Raw genomic sequence first — 19,727 nt, 5'->3', positions numbered from 1 at the left:
TTTAATTTTTTCATTTTCCAAAAAAAATTATTAAAAATAAATGAAAAAAGTAATCAAAAAAACACGGCCCCCTCACGCATTAGGAGGGCAGGGTGAGTCACCAGAACCAAGGACGGGTGTTTTTGATGGTTAAACAGATTAAAATTTTAGTTTTAAGTTATAATGGGTTTGTATAGGAAGGGGGCGTGGCTGGTAAAATGAATATCAAATATCTAAATACTGAATAAAGCAACTTAAAAATGGTCTGGAGGGCTCACTAAAGCCTGAGTAGACCATAAAATGACCAAAAGTTTTTTTGAAAGTGAAATATCCCTTTAATGTGTATTTTCAGACATAACAACTTAAACCGTCAATACTTCACCTTTGGCTCTGTACTTGGTCTGCTCTTTTTTCCCTCTACATCAGACCTCTTTTGCCGAAAATAGCCGATCTACAAGCTCACAACGCATCGCGCTGCAAGGCGTTGTGAGGCTATTCTTGTCAGAATAGGGATGCTAGGGTTCAAGGGGTTAATGTAAACAAATTATGCCATCACACAAAGATTTGGCGGCGCCCCCTGTAGTAACTCTGAGGACCGTCTTGGGGTCCCCGGACCCCCTGTTGAAGACCCCCATGGTGTAGAACATTTCAATGCAGTGACATTGTTCAACATCTGTAACCAACTAGACATTGTAAAGGGATAAATCTTCAACGGGGCAGGACTGTCTGAATACATGGGTTACTTGTGTAATCTAATTTGTAGACAATGACATTCATACCACAGTTACATGCAGTCGTACTTCTTACATCATGTACTCACCAATTATTTCTCTCTCATACACAGACTCACAGAGGAACACAACAGCCAGTGATGGAAAGTAACTAAGTACATTTACTCAAGTACTGTACTTATGTATTTTTTATTTTAATTTTACATTTTTAAGATGATTATATGTTTTTTTAGCTTTTCTGCCTTTGTTTGGATAGTGGAGAGTGACGGGAAACAGGAAGAGACAGACATGGAGTGTAAGGGCTCGGGGATCGAACCTGCGAAACACTGTCACGCTGCATTAGAGCCTATGTGGTTGCGCCTTAACTAGGCTAGGCCATCGGCGCCCCCTGAACTTTTACTCAAGTACATTTTGAATGCTGAACTTTTACTTGTAACAGAGTATTTCTACATTGCAGTATTGATACTGATACTTGTACTTAATAAGTAACAAATGTGAGTAGCTTCTTCCAACACCGCAGAGGAGCATGTTCTCTGTGAACCATCATGTCTTTGTCTCTACTCTATTATGTCCAGTGTTCTTGCTCAGTATTTGTTTGGTGGTGTTTTTTGACCAGATGGCCGATAACTGGACCATGATGGATTCCCACAATCAAAATTAAGTCTCCATCCTCAACATGGGGTCTGGAAAACCACAGGAGTCTTTGAGAGGATTCCAGGACACTGATAGTCTCTCAAGACAGATGTGTTTACTTGGCTCCCAGTCCCAGAAGCTCTGAACATGAGTAAGAAAGTAGAAAGTGGATTATCCCACCTCCTCCACCACTTCCGTTTCACCTTAACAGTCACGAAGGGTTTCGAAGCCTAGCTAGCTCGCTGCTTTAGCAGAAATGCTAATTCAAAAATATATTTAAAAGATGTTCTAAAATACATGTTCGTCAACACTGTGTTTGTGAGAGGTCGAATACCCTTCCAGTCTGAACAGCTTCGTCCTCTACATTTCTACTAGGGCGGAAATTACAGTAGCGTTAAAAATGTGTGGAAGAGATAGTCCGGCTTGAGAGACCAGGGGAGTGATAAACGTCAACAGTATTTACATTCACAAGTTACAGAATGTACAAGAATGGCTATATTTTGATTCGAGTTTCATCTTTATCATCTACCTGCAGCATATGCCTTAGAGACTGGACCAAGTCATATCCAACAATAAAATTTGTCCCAGACGGGGGGGGGGGGGGATTCTCAACCTTGAAATGGACAAGGTTGAGAATCACTTGTCTAGGACAATGGAGTTGGTTGTGGAAGTTTAGTTGTGGATACAGGAATGCTTGCAGGCCTACAAAGCATTATCTCTGTGCTGTTTGCAAACACATTTTCTCTGTTGTATCCTAAGCCTCCATCATGTTATACATGTATTATTCACCTGTGCCCATGTATTGGGCCAGTGTAATAATTAAGAGTAATGCTTTACATGAACTAGAATATTTACCATTGTTATGATACAACAGCTTGACGTAGCCTACTGTATGTACTATACTGATTCACTCTCATCTGCGTAGGCATACTGATAGCGATAATACTTGTGACGTCATGGACATGTTCACCACTTTATCAGGACACTGTACCCTATATGCCCAATGATACCAGATACATATGTTGATTTGTTATTACTATCTGTTCTTTTCTATGACTCATACTGTATCTCTTGGTCATGTAATGCAGTGGTTCTCAAAGTGGGGTCCGGGGACCCCCAGGGGTCCTTGCTGATAACTTTAACCATATGTTATACTTTGGCTATTCAAAAAAAGCAGAAAACAGTGTGGCTGTGAGCTTGTAGATCTGCGTTTTCTTTTAAATATTAGAAAAATCTATTTTTTATTTATTTTTATTTAACACACATCTTCTCTCCTAGGGGTCCCTGAAACAAAATCTTTTGAGATGGGGGGCAAAAGACAAGACAAGAGGGGTCCTTGACTTTTGAAGTTTGAGAACCACTGATGTAATGTGAGTACCAGGCCCATATGGTATATACAGCATTCTCTATGTCAGTGGTTCTCAAAGTGTGGTCCAGGTGGTTCTAAATGTACCCTTACAGATCTGCAACTCTGAGAGCGTATACAAATGGAACCAAATGGACCCGTTACGGGGGGACGTTTGAGAACCACTGCTCTATGTGTTTAATAAACTTCAGTCTTTGATATCTGTGATACTGTTCTTCCTTCCACGTGTCTCAGAGCTCCGCTGCTCGCTTACAGAGGAATACTTCACACTGAATCATCACTGAATCACCTATAATAAAAGAGCAGCCTTCGGACTATAGTCCACAGAGGGTCTACTAAAACCACAGAATACTGCATGCATGGGCCTGAGAGAGAGGAAACGGTGAGTGGAGAATTCTAAACATTGTGGAGGGAGAGTTGGGGTTCATCTGAGAGGGCAGACACATCTCAGGGTCTGCAGCACACAGATGGGAACAATCCTACACACTCTGCAGTGGTGAAAAGTAACTAAGTACATGTACTCAAGTACTGTATTTAAGAACAAATCTGAGGATTTTAGATTTTCAATACTTTTACTTCTACTCCACTACATCTCAGAGGCCAATATTGTACTTTTACTCCACTACAAAAACTTTAGCTTCTAGTTACTTTGTAGATTTTGATTATTATTACAAATCATACATTAACCACTTCAGCCCTATATATATTTCGGTCATTTGAAAATAGCAAATCCACAAGCTCGCAATGTGTCGCAATGCAACATGTTGTGAGCTTGTAGATCGGCTATTTTCAAAAAAATGTTTTATACATTTTGAACTTGTGAAATGGGACATTCTGCACAATGAGTACTTTTACTTCTGGTACTTTAATTACATTTTGATGCCGATACTTTTGTACTTTTACTCAAGTACATTTTGAATACTTCTTCCATATACTGAATACAGAGGTTTCATTTAAACTCATCATGGACCCTTGAGGGTCCATTTTAGTCACTTTTAGACACTCAGAGTGCAAATGAACACTCCAGACGAGGAAAGGAAAGGGGCACCCCGTCTAGAATAGGGTGTGGGGGATGTGAATGTAGCTTATTGGGCCCTGCCTCCTCCATGGGACAGGATGGGGGTTCGAGGAGGGAGGTAGAAGGGAATGGAAAGTACAAAACCATGCATGGGACACAGAGGGAGAAAAGAGAGAGAGGGGCTGGGGAAACCAAGGCAGGCATGGAGAGAGAGGGGTGGGGTGGGGTGGTGGGGGTGGGGGTGTGGAGGGGGATGGTGAGCTTGGGAGGGGAGGGATGGCTTTTTACAAACTCTTTGGAAGAGTCCCCTTCAGTTCTCAGCAGGATTCTAGAGAGTGGAGAAGATAGGAGGGCCAATTCTCCCTGATCAGGTAGAGATGCGTGGATTACGCGTAGAGATGCGTGGATTGCGCGTGCATGCATGTGTGTGTGTGCACGCACGTTTGTGTGTGTGTGTGTGTGTGTGTGTGTGTGTGTGTGTGTGTGTGTGTGTGTGTGTGTGTGTGTGTGTGTGTGTGTGTGTGTGTGTGTGTGTGTGTGTCACAGTTAAATATTATCATTGTGAAACTTCAGGAAATGCATGAACTGTAACCTTAGAATAGGTGTTACTGTTTGCTCTGTCAAACTTGTTTTTATATAATTATTCTTCATTGGCTCATCGTTTGCAGTTCTGGCAGTCTGTGTGAAAGGTTTTCAAAGGTGGCATTCATGGTTTTTTATGTGTTTGACTTTCTTATGCTTCCTCTACATCCATGGCTTAAGTTCTCCATAGGAATGTCCCTCTCACTGCAGTATAAATAGAAAACGTATACCTGATGTTATTAAATGCAGTGTATCTTTCATTTTGTTTAGTTTTTGTTGTATGTAAAATGACACTAATGTCTGTAAGAAGAACACAAGTGACTTGCTGGGTAAACAGTCAAAGTCTGTTTATTCTATTTGAGTTGTCTAATTGGGATGTTTACTTTTTGGCATTGTTTTGTGGCTAAAGTTCAGATGAATCTACTCTTATCAGTGATTGTAGAACTACAGTTGTAGAACTTGTATGGAATGTATGTGAGCCAGTCACATGCATGCAAGGGGGGGGGGGGGGTTGATTGATTGCATAGATTGAATACTTTATTAACAGTTTGAAAAAAAAAAGCACAGGAAAGTACAGTTCAATACTAGGTCTGCTAAGAGGATTTTAAACCCAAGAAAGCCTATGGCTTGTTTCCATTGGGGTCTTTTGTACTCAATTCATCGATTTGTTTTTCAGAACTTTGCACAAGTTTAACAATGCTCATTAGGTCCTAGAAATGTAAGTCCTCTATTTCCTATTTTCTATTTCCTTCGTTTATGGTCTGCAATAGTAATAGCATTTGTGACGTCATGTCCATGTTGGAAACAAAGTCTCCAGGACTTTTTTGTGTTATCCTTTTAGCCTTAATGTCTTACTGCAACACGTGCTGTTTACATCTCTGACTAATGAAGTATTCAATCAATCAACCATTTATCTTTAAGACTGTGATGTTATCTCCCCCTTCTCTGTCTCTCTGTGTTGTAGATCATTGTGAATCCTGAGTGGTTGTGATGTGGTGTGTTTTCCTGCTGGCGGCCCTGCTGCCCTGCTCTCTGGCCCAGCAGAGACACGACCCGTTCGGCTGGCTGTACCGAGGCAGGAACCTGGGCTTCTTGCAGTCGGACATCACCGGAGGGGAGTGCCCCGCGGAGTGCGACTGCCCCCCTACCTTCCCCGTGGCCATGTACTGCGACGGGCGCGGCCTCACGGCCATGCCGTCCATCCCCGCCCGCATGAAGTACCTGTACCTCCAGAACAACGCCATAACGGCCGTGCCGGACGCGTCGCTGGCCAACGCCACGAATCTGGTCTGGCTCATGTTGCACTACAACCAGCTGACGTCTGACAACATTGGCAAGAAGGTAGTTAGTCGGACATCTGGTCCCACTTTGGTAACAATCAGTGGGCTTTTTGCCTTGGGAGTTCAGAGCAGCATGATGACACAATGAGGCGCTCCTTGAGTCTGGATCTGATATTCAGAATGGCTGGCGAAGGGGCTTAAAGTCTAATTCATGCCACTTGTCGGGTTTTCGAGTGAAAATAAATCATTAGGCTTGAGGCAACACAGACAGACACAATTCCACAATTACAGTAACAGCTTGACTGTTGCATTTGTATGTGCTATAGAACAGGGCAATACATATTTTAGCTTATATTACTTATATTAGCCTACTTACTTATATTTTCAATATAACTTATTACTTATTACCCTGAACTAAGAGCTACGTATTACTTAAGTTACTTATATCTTCAATATAAGTAACAGCAATACTACAATGTAGACTTATTCTGTTACAATGAAAGGTCCTTTATTGAAACTTTTACTTGAGTAAAAGTACACAAGTATTGGCATCAATATAGACATACTTGTACCAAAGGTAAAAACATTCCTTAAGCAGAAAAAAGTGTTAAAGTTGCCTCTGGTAAAGATCAGGCCGATTGTAATTACTTCATGTGCTGCTGGATAGCGTAACCTACAATAATACATCATAATTGATCAGTTAATACTATGTTTTGTAATTATAATCTAAAATCTGTACAGTACTTAATGTAATGTACTTCGTTAGTCCACTGGAACCACTGGAACAGGGCTTACGGACAATTACATTACTGTATAATCATGCGTTCTAAAAACAGCACCATTACAGAGTAGAGTTTCTAAGTTGTGTACATTCAGCTTGTATGTTATTGTACATTTAGCTTGTGTATTATTGTACAGTCAGTGTGTATATTATTGTACATTCAGTGTGTGTGTGTGTGTGTGTGTGTGTGTGTGTGTGTATGTGTGTTATTATTATTGTGCAGGCCTTTGCAAAGATGCAGTCCCTGGACCGCCTGTATCTACAGCACAACAATCTGACCCGCATTCCTCCTAACCTCCCCCGCTCCCTACGAGACCTGAGACTCAACCACAACAGCATCAACAAGGTTTGACAGCAATGATCGCCACTGTCGGGTGGAAACCTTGTCCAAAAACGTAACTTTTCAGGACTTGTAAAAAAAATAAAAAATGAAAAATAATAAATAGTTATTATTTAGCCCTGTTAATACTTTTCATGAGTTCAATATCCTATATGAAATTTGGCGTAAGGGAGGACCAGCCGGCCACGACTCATAACCATATAAGGAGTTCCCAATGCAGCTACGCCCAAATATGGAGTGTGTTGTCTAACCTCAATGTGGGTTGTCTAAACTCAAAGTAGTATACTTTTAAGGGTCTGGTGTAATGTAAGATACGTTTTCCACACTTTTAGAGCATATCCGTGGTCATCATATGGGCACACCTAACAATAGATGCCAAAAAAAAATAGATTCATTTGTGTATTTTTATATCAAAAGTCCCTAAAAAGTCTGTGAACAAAACGTGCTGCGTGATGACAAAGATACACTTTTATGAATATAAATGAATCTTCACCTGTTTGATTCCCATAGCTGCATGTTCTTCCAACACAGCTTTTAAATCTCATTCAAGATGAAGTCCAAACTGTGTATTACTCATACTTAAACTTAATCAGCACACTAAAATATGTATCTGAAAACATTATAGGTTAGAAATAAGCCACGTAGTTGCACACATGCTTAGCTGGCCGTCTCTCTCTCCCTTGTAAACAAACACGAGCCCTGCTGCACATGGCTGCAGTGATTGAGATTCCAACCTACCATAGCCAATGACTTCAGGGATCTCCATATATGGCTGACAGATACAGAGATCTCCATATGGGCATTAGCCTTGCGTAGCCAGACTATATCACTGCGTGGATATGAGTCTGGTGCTTCTATGAGGACGTTTTTTCCCCAAGGGGCGGGATAAAAACAATGGCTCTGGACACGATTGGTTAGACCTACAGTACGACCAACTACCAATCTCCCATATTTGAATACTGGGCCCTGATTTGTCACCCCAGACTTCGGGAGCAGGAAATGGATTCACAACGGAGCGGTGCCAGACCCAAATCGCAGAGGGCAATTTTTTTTTGCACTGGCAGATCCCTCTGGTCCCAGGCTATATGGACATATGGTCAGTGTTGCCAGATCTGCTTACTATAATTTCTATAATTTTATTTTATAAATAGCAGATCTACAAGCTCACAACGCGTCGCATCGCGACGCGTTGTGAGCTTGTAGATCGGCTATTTTCAAATAGCGATGCATATGTTTAAAGTGCTCATGTGGCTCATCGTCGCCTCTTTTGGGCTTGTTTTCCTAGACCAGGTTGCTTGTTTCTCTCACAGAATCTGGCAACACTGCTGGCGGTGTGGCGTAGGTGAACTCTAAATGTGAGGGCCGTGTAGCGGCCTGAACCTCTAGTTTATAAAAACCCATAGACAGATGTAACCACTTTCAACATTTTTCTTCAGTAGCAAAAATAGCAGATCTACAAGCTCACAATGTGCGCAATGCGGTGCGTTTTGAGGTTGTAGATCGGCTATTTTTGCTACTTTTGCGTGACACAGTCACAAGACATAGCATGGCATTCATTTACAAAAAACATAAAAAGTTGAAACATGGAGATATTACTTTTCTGCCCGACAGGGAGGAATTATTACTGCTATTATTCTACAACGTTGGCTTTATACCTGGCTGCAGATTCCTCCAGATATTAGACTTTTAAATATTTTCCCTCGGTTGCCTAGGTAACGCCTGCAGACCTAGAGGGCATGGACAACCTCACCATCCTGTATCTCCATGACAACGCTGTGACAGACGTGGGCGCATCGCTGAAGGACCTGAAGTCGCTCACCTTGTTGGATATCAGCAACAACAAGCTAAAGAAGGTATAGCGTGCATGCGTGTGTGTGTGTGTGTGTGCGTGTGTGTAACTCTGATAGTGTACAAATGGAACCAATTATGAGCCCATTTATTTCCATTTGTACACACTCCGAGCAAAATTAAAGCAGCACTATGTCACTTTTATTTCTATGAATAAAATGTATTGTCCAATCTGTAGGGTAGAGCATGTTAATACAATATAACTGACTGTATACAATAAGTCGTATTTTGACATTTAGATCGTGCCAAAGGTCATGTCTCACCTAGACACAGGATCTGACACGAATTTTGACCTGATGGTCAAGATTCAATTTATCCCCTGAGCAAGCAGGCCGGTCTATTAGTTCAATGGTAAGAAAAATGTCAGCACTTCAGCGGGAAACCGGTTAAAAATCTGGGTTCGAAGAGTTAAGTTACATAGTGCAGCTTTAGCATTTGTGATTTTAGGTTGCTTGAATGTTACCTGAACCTCATGGTCATTTGTGAGGTTTGTTCCGTCGTGCGCGTTGTGCGCTCTTCAGTCCGGTGTAAATCAGACCACTACTATTACCCCTTCCAGCCCTGCACCACCTCCAAACGCTTAGCACTTATATCTGTGGAGAAACATTAAACGCAACACAAACGAGCCGCTTGAACAAATTTATGAGCGATGAGGTGAGGTTGATGGCTGATATTAAGGTGATATACTGTACCTCACTAAGCTACAAGTTAAAGCCCTCAAACCTCCCCAAGCCTTGGGAGGTTTGACATGATGCCATCAATCTTCACCAGCTGTTTCCCAAACTTTTCTGGATCAAGGGGCCCCACTTGAAAACCTCAGCGTTTTCAAGTGTTTTCAGCGTTTTCAAGTGTTTTCAGCGTTCGTCCACCCATCTGACCAACTGAACACTGCAGCCGTGTTTTAAGTTGGTCAGATGGGTGGGCAGTGTGCATTTTCAGAGCATGTTTGTTTTAATGATCGATCAATCGATTGGGTTACGGCTTGGATCAGTAGGGGCCAACGTAGTAGTATACTTTTAAAGGTTGTTTTAGAGCATATCCGTGGTCATCATATGGGCACACCTAACAATAGATGCCAAAAAATAGATTAATTTGTGTATTTTTATATCAAAAGTCCCTAAAAAGATACAGATGACAAAGATACACTTTTATGAATATAAATGAATCTTCACCTGTTTGATTCCCATAGCTGCATGTTCTTCAAACACAGATTTTAATTACAGAGCTACTCCGTTTTGAATCTCATTCAAGATGAAGTCCAAACTGTGTATTACTCATACTTAAACTTAATCAGCACACTAAAATATGTATCTGAAAACATTATAGGTTAGAAATAAGCCACGTAGTCGCACACATGCTTAGCTGGCCGTCTCTCTCTCCCTTGTAAACAAAACACGAGCCCTGCTGCACATGGCTGCAGTGATTGAGATTCCAACCTACCATAGCCTGAAGGGATGGGACCTTCTGATTGGTTGAGAACAGGTTGAGACGATGTTTCACACTGAAACCTCAAAATAAAATGACCGGAAATGACATTTCACTGGACCTTTAAGTTCTTATTTATTGGTATCACCATGAAGACAAATCTTTCAAGGTTTAAATAATAAATAAATACATGAACATTATTTTTGCATTAATTATGTATTTATAATGTTACATTATCATTTACAAATATTAGTGTTTTACCAAGTATTTGGGGGCCCACTTGCAAATGCAATATCCTCTCGGCACAATTGTCTTTTTATAATAATTGTTTTGCTGCTGTTGTTCTAGTATTTCTTTGTGATACACTGTGATATTTTCCATTGTTACTAATGTATTAATGTCTTTGGAACCCAAGAAGACTAGCTGACGTTAAAGCATCAGCTAATGGGGATCCATCCGAATGCATAAATAAATAAACATGATGTGGGCCATGCATGGCCCACATCAGGTTGGGAATCACACTTCTATAGCATCCTTCTCCATGTGTTAATTCAGGGGTCTTCAACAGGGGGTCCGGGACCCCTAGGGGTCCTCAGAGTTACTAAAGGGGGTCCGCCAAATCTTTGTTATGATTTTTTTTTTAACCTTAACCACCTGAACCCTAATATCCCTTTTCTGAGGAGAACTTGAGCCAAAAATAGCAGATCTACAAGCGCGAGGCGTTGTGAGCTTGTAGATCGGCTATTTTTGGCAAAGAGGTGTAGAGGGAAAAAAAGAGCAGACCAAGTAAATAAAAAAAGTTTGATCTGAAACACAATTTTATACAATATAGATGGGGTCCCTGCTTCATCTCTCTCTCAGCTAAGGGGTCCTTGGCCTGAAAAACGTTGAAAACCCCTGTGTTGATTGATTCCAGGTCCCCAAGGCTCTGCCCGAGCAGATCCACCAGCTGTACCTGGAGTCCAACGCCATCGACTCGCTGCCGGACGGCTTCCTGGGCCACTTCACCCAGCTGCAGTACATCAGGATGGCCCACAACCAGCTGACCGACAAGGGCATCCCCCCCAACACCTTCAACGTGAGCGGCCTGGTGGAGCTGGACCTGAGCTTCAACAAGCTGGAGAGGATCCCGCCGGTCAGCACCACGCTGCAGCACCTCTATCTGCAAGCCAATCAGATCAAAGGTAATGCTATGCATGCATGATGCATACAGAATATCAGTGGTTCTCAACCTGTGGGTCTGGACCCCCAGGGGAGTCACCACGTGATTTTAGGGGGGGTCCCCAAATGACAGTGAAGTGACAATTTAAGGACTTTTAAGACTTTTAAGACCTTTATAATACCTAGAAGAGGAGAAAAAGTAATCAAAACTAAACTATACAACAATACAACAAACTATAGTTTAAAAACTGGTCAAACATTTCCAAATTGTCAATTGTATGCTTCAACTCCTACAATTCCAAGTGCTTGTCAGGGTGGGGAGTCCCCAGTTCAAATATGATTATTTTGGGGGGGTGCCTAGTTCAAATAGGATCATTTTGGGGGGTCCCCAGTTAAAATATGATCATTTTGGGGGGTCGTGGCCTGAAAAGGTTGAGAACCACTGGCATGCAGTACAATTGCAGATGTTCCCCATCTTGTTCAGAGGATGTTGGGGCTATTTAACATCCTCTGTGGTCATTTAACTCGGAGAGTGTACAATTAGAACCAAATGTAAGAGTCCACAATGGTTATATTTGTACACTCTCCAAGTTACAAATGGAATTCATTCATTATGAGGATTATTTTGTGGTGTTTCTTGAAAATGTGATGAAAACTTCAAGGAAATCGAATTTATTCCAAATGTGGAAAAAAAAATGAAATGGATGAATTATTGATTGACCGGTGATCCTGAGCAACTTCTACAGTTTATATGTACGGTATCTACGACATCTTGTTCCAAAGCAATTCACAGTCTCTCGTTTACCTCGTTTTCAACTCAGGTAGTCTGTTACAGCTACAAGCCATAAAGCCTCAATCCAGAACTTTTTATGGATTTCCGCTGACGACTACCGTTGACGAGTAAACGCAGCTTTCTGTTGCTTTTTCGCGAAAACAAGCTACATTGACCTGCCAATAACTATGGAACGGATTATTGCAATGTTTTTCTTCGATTCTCGAGACTCTACTACGTCTTTTAAAGCAATGAAAGAATCGTTGTGAAGAATAATATTCTATGATTTTTCAAAGGTTAGTGAAAACGTTCTGAATTACAGCTATAGACGATGTTTTAACTCTGGCAGTCAATGACTAAAATGTTTTTTAATCAATCTGTATGTTTACAATAATAACTACATCTGCAGTGGTTGGAGGCAGGGACGTCACAGGCTCTCAAAAGGTGGGGGGGATGGACTTTCGGTGGACTATACCCCTTATTTTACACTTTGGCTATTTTTGAAAAATCGTGAAAAACATTTGTAACTGTCAAATGTAAACAAATTTTGTATTTTCAAAGATTTGCGTTTTTTGGGTGGATTTTGTTAGTTTTTTTTTCGTGTTTTGGTTACTTTATTTCGGTGTTAGGGTTAGGTTATTTAATTCTTATTTTTGCCTGATTTTACCGATTTATTATCAAAAAAAAAAAAAATATATATATATATTTATTTATTTTTTCAAAAAGTGGGGGGTATGAAATCACGGATCTGTGAGAGTGAGGGTGTCGCGTCGTACGCACAGTGAATGGCCGTGACGCCCCTGGTTGGAGGTACTGTAGTCTCCCTATACTCTCCCATTGAGAAATTTAGACCCTAGTGTTGGGTAGGACACATACTGGCTGACAAGTCAGTAATCTACTGCCTCAAGGCAAGCTCATAAATGCAATATCTCCCCTGCAAGGCCAAACATGTTGTCTTGCCTGAGCCACCCAGTAGATATTTGGTCAGCCACCCATGCAGGCAGGAAGGACATAAACGTTTATGAATTGCTGTCTTTAAAAAACACGTCCCCCTGTCTCTTTGTATAATTGCTTGTAGAGTTCACTCTGGGCAGTTTCTGCAGCGTTGTGGACGTGACCAACTTCTCCAAGCTGAGGACCCTGAGGCTGGAGGGGAACGAGCTGACCCCCCAGGACGTCCCCACAGAGTCTGTCATGTGCTTACGGATGGCCAACAACATTGAGTTGTAAAGCTGTCTGCACAGTGGTGAAAAAAGTACTCAAATGTTTTACTTAAAGGAGTAGTTCACCCAAAAAATTACTTATTTTCTATCAATTGCACACCCCATGAAGCATTGAATTCATGGACTTGTTTTTGTTTTTGTCGCATTCCTAAGCCAATAATTTGATTACCGGCGGAAAGATGCTAATGTATCCAGTAGGAGACACAAAGTAGACGATTTGAGTCTCCTACCGGAAATACACCCGGTCATCAAATTATTGTCTTAGGAATGCGACAAAAACAAACAAAAAACACAAATTCAAGGCTTCATGGGGTGTGTAATTGATAGAAAATAAGTAATTTTTGGGATGAACTACTCCTTTAAGTAAAAGTGTCAATACTGCAATGTAGAAACACTCTGTTACAAGTAAAAAGTCCGGTAATCAGAACTTACTTGAGTAAAAGTACGGAAGTGTTGGCATCAAAATATACTTAAAGTACCAAAAGTAAAAGTACTCATTATGCAGGATGTCCCGTTTCACAAGTTATCATTATGTAAAAAAAAAAACTTATTTTGAAAATAGCAGATCTACAAGCTCACAACGCAACACATCTGTGAGCTGTGAGTTGTTTAGCTGTCATCGGAGGATAGCAGTGGCTGTAGACCAACAGCAGGAGGCAGTAGTTCCACATTTTAAAGGCATTGCTGTTCTATAAGCATTCCCCACTACAGAGGGTATAAAGTTTAACTTTATTTAAAATACATTCTAATACTGTAGTCCAAGCCTGCCATTTCAACGCAGCATTATCAGACACTTCACATTCTAGGGCATTTTGTGTGGAAAACTCAACTGTAACATCTTTAAAGGTTGTGAAGTAAGTCCCTAATAAGAAAGAGAAACTTAAGTTTTATCTATGAGATAGTATATAAGATACTATAAGCTATATGTAATGTTTTTTTTTTGTGTGTGGGCTGATTCAATGGGATCAACTCTTGACCCAACTTCCATATTCTTGTGAAGATCATCATTTGTAGACTATGTTTTCCTCTCTCTCTCTCTCTCTCTCTCTCTCTCTCTCTCTCTCTCTCTCTCTCTCTCTCTCTCTCTCTCTCTCTCTCTCTTTCTCTCTTTCTCGCTCTCTCTCTGTGTGTCTGTGTGTCTGTCTCTGTCTGTCTGTCTGTCTGTCTCTCTCTCTCTCTCTCTCTCTCTCTCTCTCTCTCTCTCTCTCTCTCTCTCTCTCTCCCCTTCAACCTCCCCCATTTCTCTCTCATTTTGTCTGACCTGGCTGCTTGAGGTGACCTTGACAAAAGAACATCGGCTACTTTTTGATTTGCTATTTCATAGTCATAGTCTACAAATATATCGTACTGTATAATGATGATGTATTCCTGATAACTGAAATCTATCCATAGTTACACTATCTCTGCAGCATGAAAGAGTTTCCCTCACTTCATCTCTGCACAAAGTTCAGAGACATCGCCGCCTGTCGCTCTACTTTACTTTCTGTGTGAACAACGCTGTAAGTATTTATGTCTCAGTTGTAGCCAAATAGTCACATCAAGCAACATCTACACTTGTGAGATTACTGTGATGTAAGTTGCCTTTGAGAAAGAAAAAAACAAAAGACAGTCTTGTATGTAGAGGGTGGAAGCCTCCTTCATATTCTTCACATCTATTATAGAGGTTTTTTTTTTTTGTTGGTTTACGGTGGATGATTTATGCATGGCATGGATTGACCTGGATCTTGACAACTCGACAAAGGTTTTTATCTGTGTTTTAAAGGCCTGTTTTGCGAAAGAAATATTAAAACTTTTTCTTTTTTTAATCTTTTTTTTAACAAAGACGTGTTTTGTTTCGTTTTGTTTTCAGCTCCCACATTGTCGCTGTGAGGTGGAAACCTCATATGTCCAATTTAACTGTTACTTTTCAGGATTCAAATTAAAAGCATCAATAGTAGCAGATCTACAAGCTCAAAACGCGTTGCTTTGCGCCACGTTTGGAGCCTGTGGATCTGTTATTTCCAGAGACACGGAGCAAAGGTTATCAGGAGCGGGACTCGCAGTCAGGCTACTTTAGAGGCCAGATGTCCGGACCGCTACGCCAGCGATCCGGGCCTGGATGCTACTTTTGATGCTTTTGTGTGACGCTGTAGTATGATCTTCTAGGAGATTAATTAACCAAAAAACACAACAAGTTAGAATATGGAGATAAGAGGTTTCTGCTTCGACAGCAACGATGTAATATATGTAAACTCTGTTGCGTCTGGGCAAATGAGCACTGTGTAGTAAGGACTCTCGGGGATAGTGACTGGGATTTTACTATGGGGGGGGGGGTTAAGTAAGGAGACACATGAGGCCACCGAGTCACAACCTGTACACACTGAGGAATGCACACATGTTGTCTGCCCAGGAGAGAGTCATGAGCTGGGGGGAGGGGGGGGGGGGGGGGGGCTAGGGGAGAAAGCGACAGTAAAGCTTTTGTTTGCACTGGTATTTAATTGTACCATCAATCAACTAGGCTTTGAGTAAAAGTCTACGAAACTCACTATAAGTCCTCTTAAACACACGTGCATGCGCGCGCGCGCACACACACACACACACACACACTCACACACACACACACACACACACACACACACACACACACACACACACACACACACACACACACACACACACACACACACACACACACACACAGCCCTCTTCTGTGGCTTATATTATAGTAAATAGTGTGCACATTCAATGAAGAATCATTCATAACAACTTCACGGGATTCTTTGAGCTCAGCGACATCATTCTTCATTGTGGCATGGAGGCATTATACACTGAAAACCATCACAAAGGGTTTGTTTAAAATGCCTCATATCTCACACACACACACACACACACACACACACACACACACACACACACACACACACACACACACACACACACACACACACACACACACACACACACACACACAGGGGAGGCTAAAGGTGAGCCACTTAGATATGAAAGTTAAGTCTTCAACCACATGAACTCTATCCTATTCTGGGGTGAACATTCGTCGAAAATAGGCGAACATTCTGTTGAAAATAGCAGATCTACAAGCTCACAACGAATCCCAATGCGACTCGTTGGGAGCTTGGAGATTGGCTATTTTTGGCAAAGAGATTTTTGGTGTTGAGTGAGAAAAAAAAAGAGGGGGCCAATTACAGACTCCTTTAGACCCCGGTCAATCAAAGTATATAAGGTTGAAGTGTTCATCAATTCATCAAGTTTGATGAATGTCCAGCATCCCTTGCAGGGAAGAGGACGCTGGCAGCAGGGACGTGCACAGATAGACTCTAGGTGGCGCTAGAGCACCTGCCCTTTGCCCTCTTGACCAGAAGTGCCCTTTTGAAAAAAAAGGAAAAAAAAGTTTTTTTTTCTTCAGTTTACAGCAGGGGTCTTCAACAGGGGGTCCTCAGAGTTACTACAAGGGGTCCGCCAATTCTTTATGTGATATGATTTCTCTTTTTACCATAACCACTCGAAACCTAGCATCCCTTTTCTGAGGAGAACTTTAGCCAAAAATAGCATATCTACAAGCCCACGACGCCTCGCAGCGCGAGGCGTTGTGGCAAAGAGGTATAGGTGTAGAGGGGAAAAAAGAGCAGACCAAGTAAACAAAAAAAAAGTATAATTTACTTGAGCACCTGCCCCTCAAAATGTCTGTGCACGCCACTGGCTGGCAGCATGGACTGATAGAATAATGCACTGGAAAGCACTGGACTAATACCAAAATGACATTATCTGTCGTAAAAATTCTTCATGTCCTCAAGGCGACTTCTGGGTGTCTGTGTGTACTGAGTGGGTGTGGGTTTGAGTCAGACCGGTTTCTATGTCGGTCGTGACCCTCTTAGTGATAAGTTGTTGATTAACAGGTTCAGAAGAGACAGTCCAGAACGAGAGGATTTTCACATTTTATCTGCGTGTGTGTGTGTGTGTGTGTGTGTGTGTGTGTGTGTGTGTGTGTGTGTGTGTGTGTGTGTGTGTGTGTGTGTGTGTGTGTGTGTGTGTGTGTGTGTGTGTGTGTGTGTGTGTGTGTGTGTGCGTGCGTGCGTGCGTGCGTGCGTGTGCGTGTGTGTGGCTCTGAGGAGTGTGTGGTCATACAGCATGAGCAGACATAGTCATTATAGCAAACGTAGATGTGTACTTTTAGCAATTATGCGGCGGTCAAACGTCAGTGACCACACTGACTCATATAACACCATGCAGACCAAAAGAAGGTCAGCTACTCAACGTCCTGTATCTTTTCATATCCCTTGTGTAATTGCTTGTGTTTTAACCCTTGTTTGACGGGAAGCTAAAAGCGATACTTTTTGTTTACAAAACACTGGGACAGTATAGTTGCAAGCTGAGAGGGATTACACACGTGTGTACAATTGAGCCAATCTCCTATAGCTCTTCCAACCAGGGCCCTTCCAGTCACAATCAGAATTCTCCAACCATTAAGATATATGACTGTCCCTAAAGACATCGATTTAATCCAAAATGTATCTGAACTTGGTCTTAAACTGAACTGCAGTCTCCGGCCCTCTCTGTCATTGCCGAGACATTGACGCAAGCATTCATTACATCCCAGCTCGAGTAGGCCTACTACAACAGCCATCACCTCCAAAGACCACAATAAACTATTAAATAACATAAAATATGTTCAGCCCCCCCCCCCCCCCCCCCCCCCCCCCCCCCCCCCCCCCCCCCCACCGCTAACCAGAACCCGCTCCAGAGACCTATGACCTCCACTGGATTCCAGTTAAACAAAGAATCCATTTCAAAATACTGTTCACCATCTACCAGGCACTCAACAACCTGGCTCCCCCCTTACCTCTCCTATACCTCCTCCATCATCATATCCCCTCCCGCTCCCCAGGTCTGGTGACACCAACCTCTCGGCGGTCGGTCCCCAGGACCAAGCACCAAACCTGGGGCAACAGGGCTTGCTCCTCCTCCCTTTGGAATGCGCTCCCCAACCACATCAAAGAAGACCCCACTCTCCCATCTTTCAAAACCATCCTCAAAATTGCTTTCCCTAGCTAACCCCTCACCCCCTTGTTTTGACTGTTTTTACTCTTTAGACATAACTTCTTATATTGTGTTTTTTTCCTAATGAAGTTGATTCTCTCGTCTTAGTTTTCTCTCTCCCCCATGCAAAGCGACTTTGAGTACTTTCAAGGACCCCCAGTTTGATAGAAGATTTTTTTATGCCTGGAAACCCAATCTACATTGCAAAATCCTGTGTGTTCCATTAGTACACTCTCACAGTTACAAACCCGTAAGGGTCCATTTGGTTCTTAAAAATCTCCTGCATTTAGCTTCTTACTGTATAATGCACCTGTTGTCATATTGGCCTTTATACGGTAGGAAGTTCCCACGTTGAGTTGGACTGGTCCTAAAGTCTTCCCTGTTTCCTGTTATTTGTGGGGGAGTTGATGCACTTATTGTAAGTCGCTTTGGATAAAAGCGTGCTAAATAACTGTAGTGCAATGTAATGTAATGTAATGCATGCAGACACTACCCTGGATGACAGAAAATAATAATACCTGGGCACTTCAGAAGAGGTTACCAAAATAAGATAGACTGGAGTAGTATTGTTTTGCAGGGTTGACTGACGTTTCCACTTGCGTCTTCCTCAGAGGGTTTTTTTTCTTCTTTTTTTTCTTTTTTTGACTCGAAAACTCTCTTCTGAAGTGCCCAGGTATTATTATTTTCTTTGCAGCCCTTCTGACGAGCCCTTCTACCTTCAACTGGCTGAAGCGTGCAGGCCTTCTCTTTAAATAACCTGGATGACGTCTGTCTTATTTTACTTCATGACGTAAAGGGGTGTGTTCTTTTATTTATGTTATATTTGTCTCACGTTACCGCGTTGTGATCGCCCATCCCCGTTTTACTTCCTCATCAGAGAGAGAGGAGTTGATGGACTAACCTGTTTGACCTCTGTTTTATTTTAGTTCATGTCAGAGAGAGAGAGAGAGGAGTTGATGGACTAACCTGTTTGACCTCTGTTTTATTACTCTCCGCAGGAGAGTATTGTTTTCACTTTCTAAATATGACACACCGATTGGTCAAGCCTCACGTGACACGTGACAATACGGTGAAATACTGTATAAATACATGGCTGCCACTGTCAAAGTGAGGTAAGACAGGAACCATCACGAAATGGCTGCATGGCTGATACATAATTGGCAGATAGGACAGATAGGACACTTATATAGACAGGAGGGATATGACACTTACACAGACGGATAGGACACTTACAGTACACAGACAGGACGGATAGGACACTTATACAGACAGGACGGATAGGACACTTATACAGACAGGACGGACAGGACACTTATACAGACAGGACGGATAGGACACTTATACAGATAGAACATTCCCAACATTCCCAACAGCGGAGAGTTGTGAGCACTTTTTCTAGTTTTATTTCATGTCAGAGAGAGAGAGGGGGGAGGGATAGAGAGGGAGAGAGAGAGAGAGAGAGAGAGAGAGAGAGAGAGAGAGGGAGAGAGGGAGAGAATAAATGGAGATCATCTCCTCCAAAGAGATCTTGGGTCGTTTCCTTCACCTTCCACA

At 42.0% G+C, this 19,727-nt stretch overlaps 1 protein-coding gene across 1 annotated transcript; it reads left to right on the top strand.

Annotated features, from left to right (window-relative positions):
• The first annotated feature begins 3,996 nt into the window (after positions 1–3,996).
• Positions 3,997–14,954, top strand: fmoda (fibromodulin a). The gene is made up of 6 exons (XM_084061252.1): positions 3,997–4,098; positions 5,274–5,650; positions 6,594–6,716; positions 8,423–8,563; positions 10,900–11,167; positions 12,995–14,954. Exons 2-6 carry the CDS (start codon positions 5,300–5,302, stop codon positions 13,144–13,146), a joined length of 1,035 nt encoding a protein of 344 aa, XP_083917378.1. The 5' UTR covers positions 3,997–4,098; positions 5,274–5,299; the 3' UTR covers positions 13,147–14,954.
• The last annotated feature ends 4,773 nt before the right edge of the window (positions 14,955–19,727 follow it).

This window comes from Gymnoscopelus microlampas (genome assembly GCF_963454915.1).
Source record: "Gymnoscopelus microlampas genome assembly, chromosome: 7".
Classification (NCBI taxonomy): Eukaryota; Metazoa; Chordata; class Actinopteri; order Myctophiformes; family Myctophidae; genus Gymnoscopelus; species Gymnoscopelus microlampas.
Note: the sequence above shows the minus strand (reverse complement) of the source record. Positions and strands in the feature narration are given on the sequence as shown.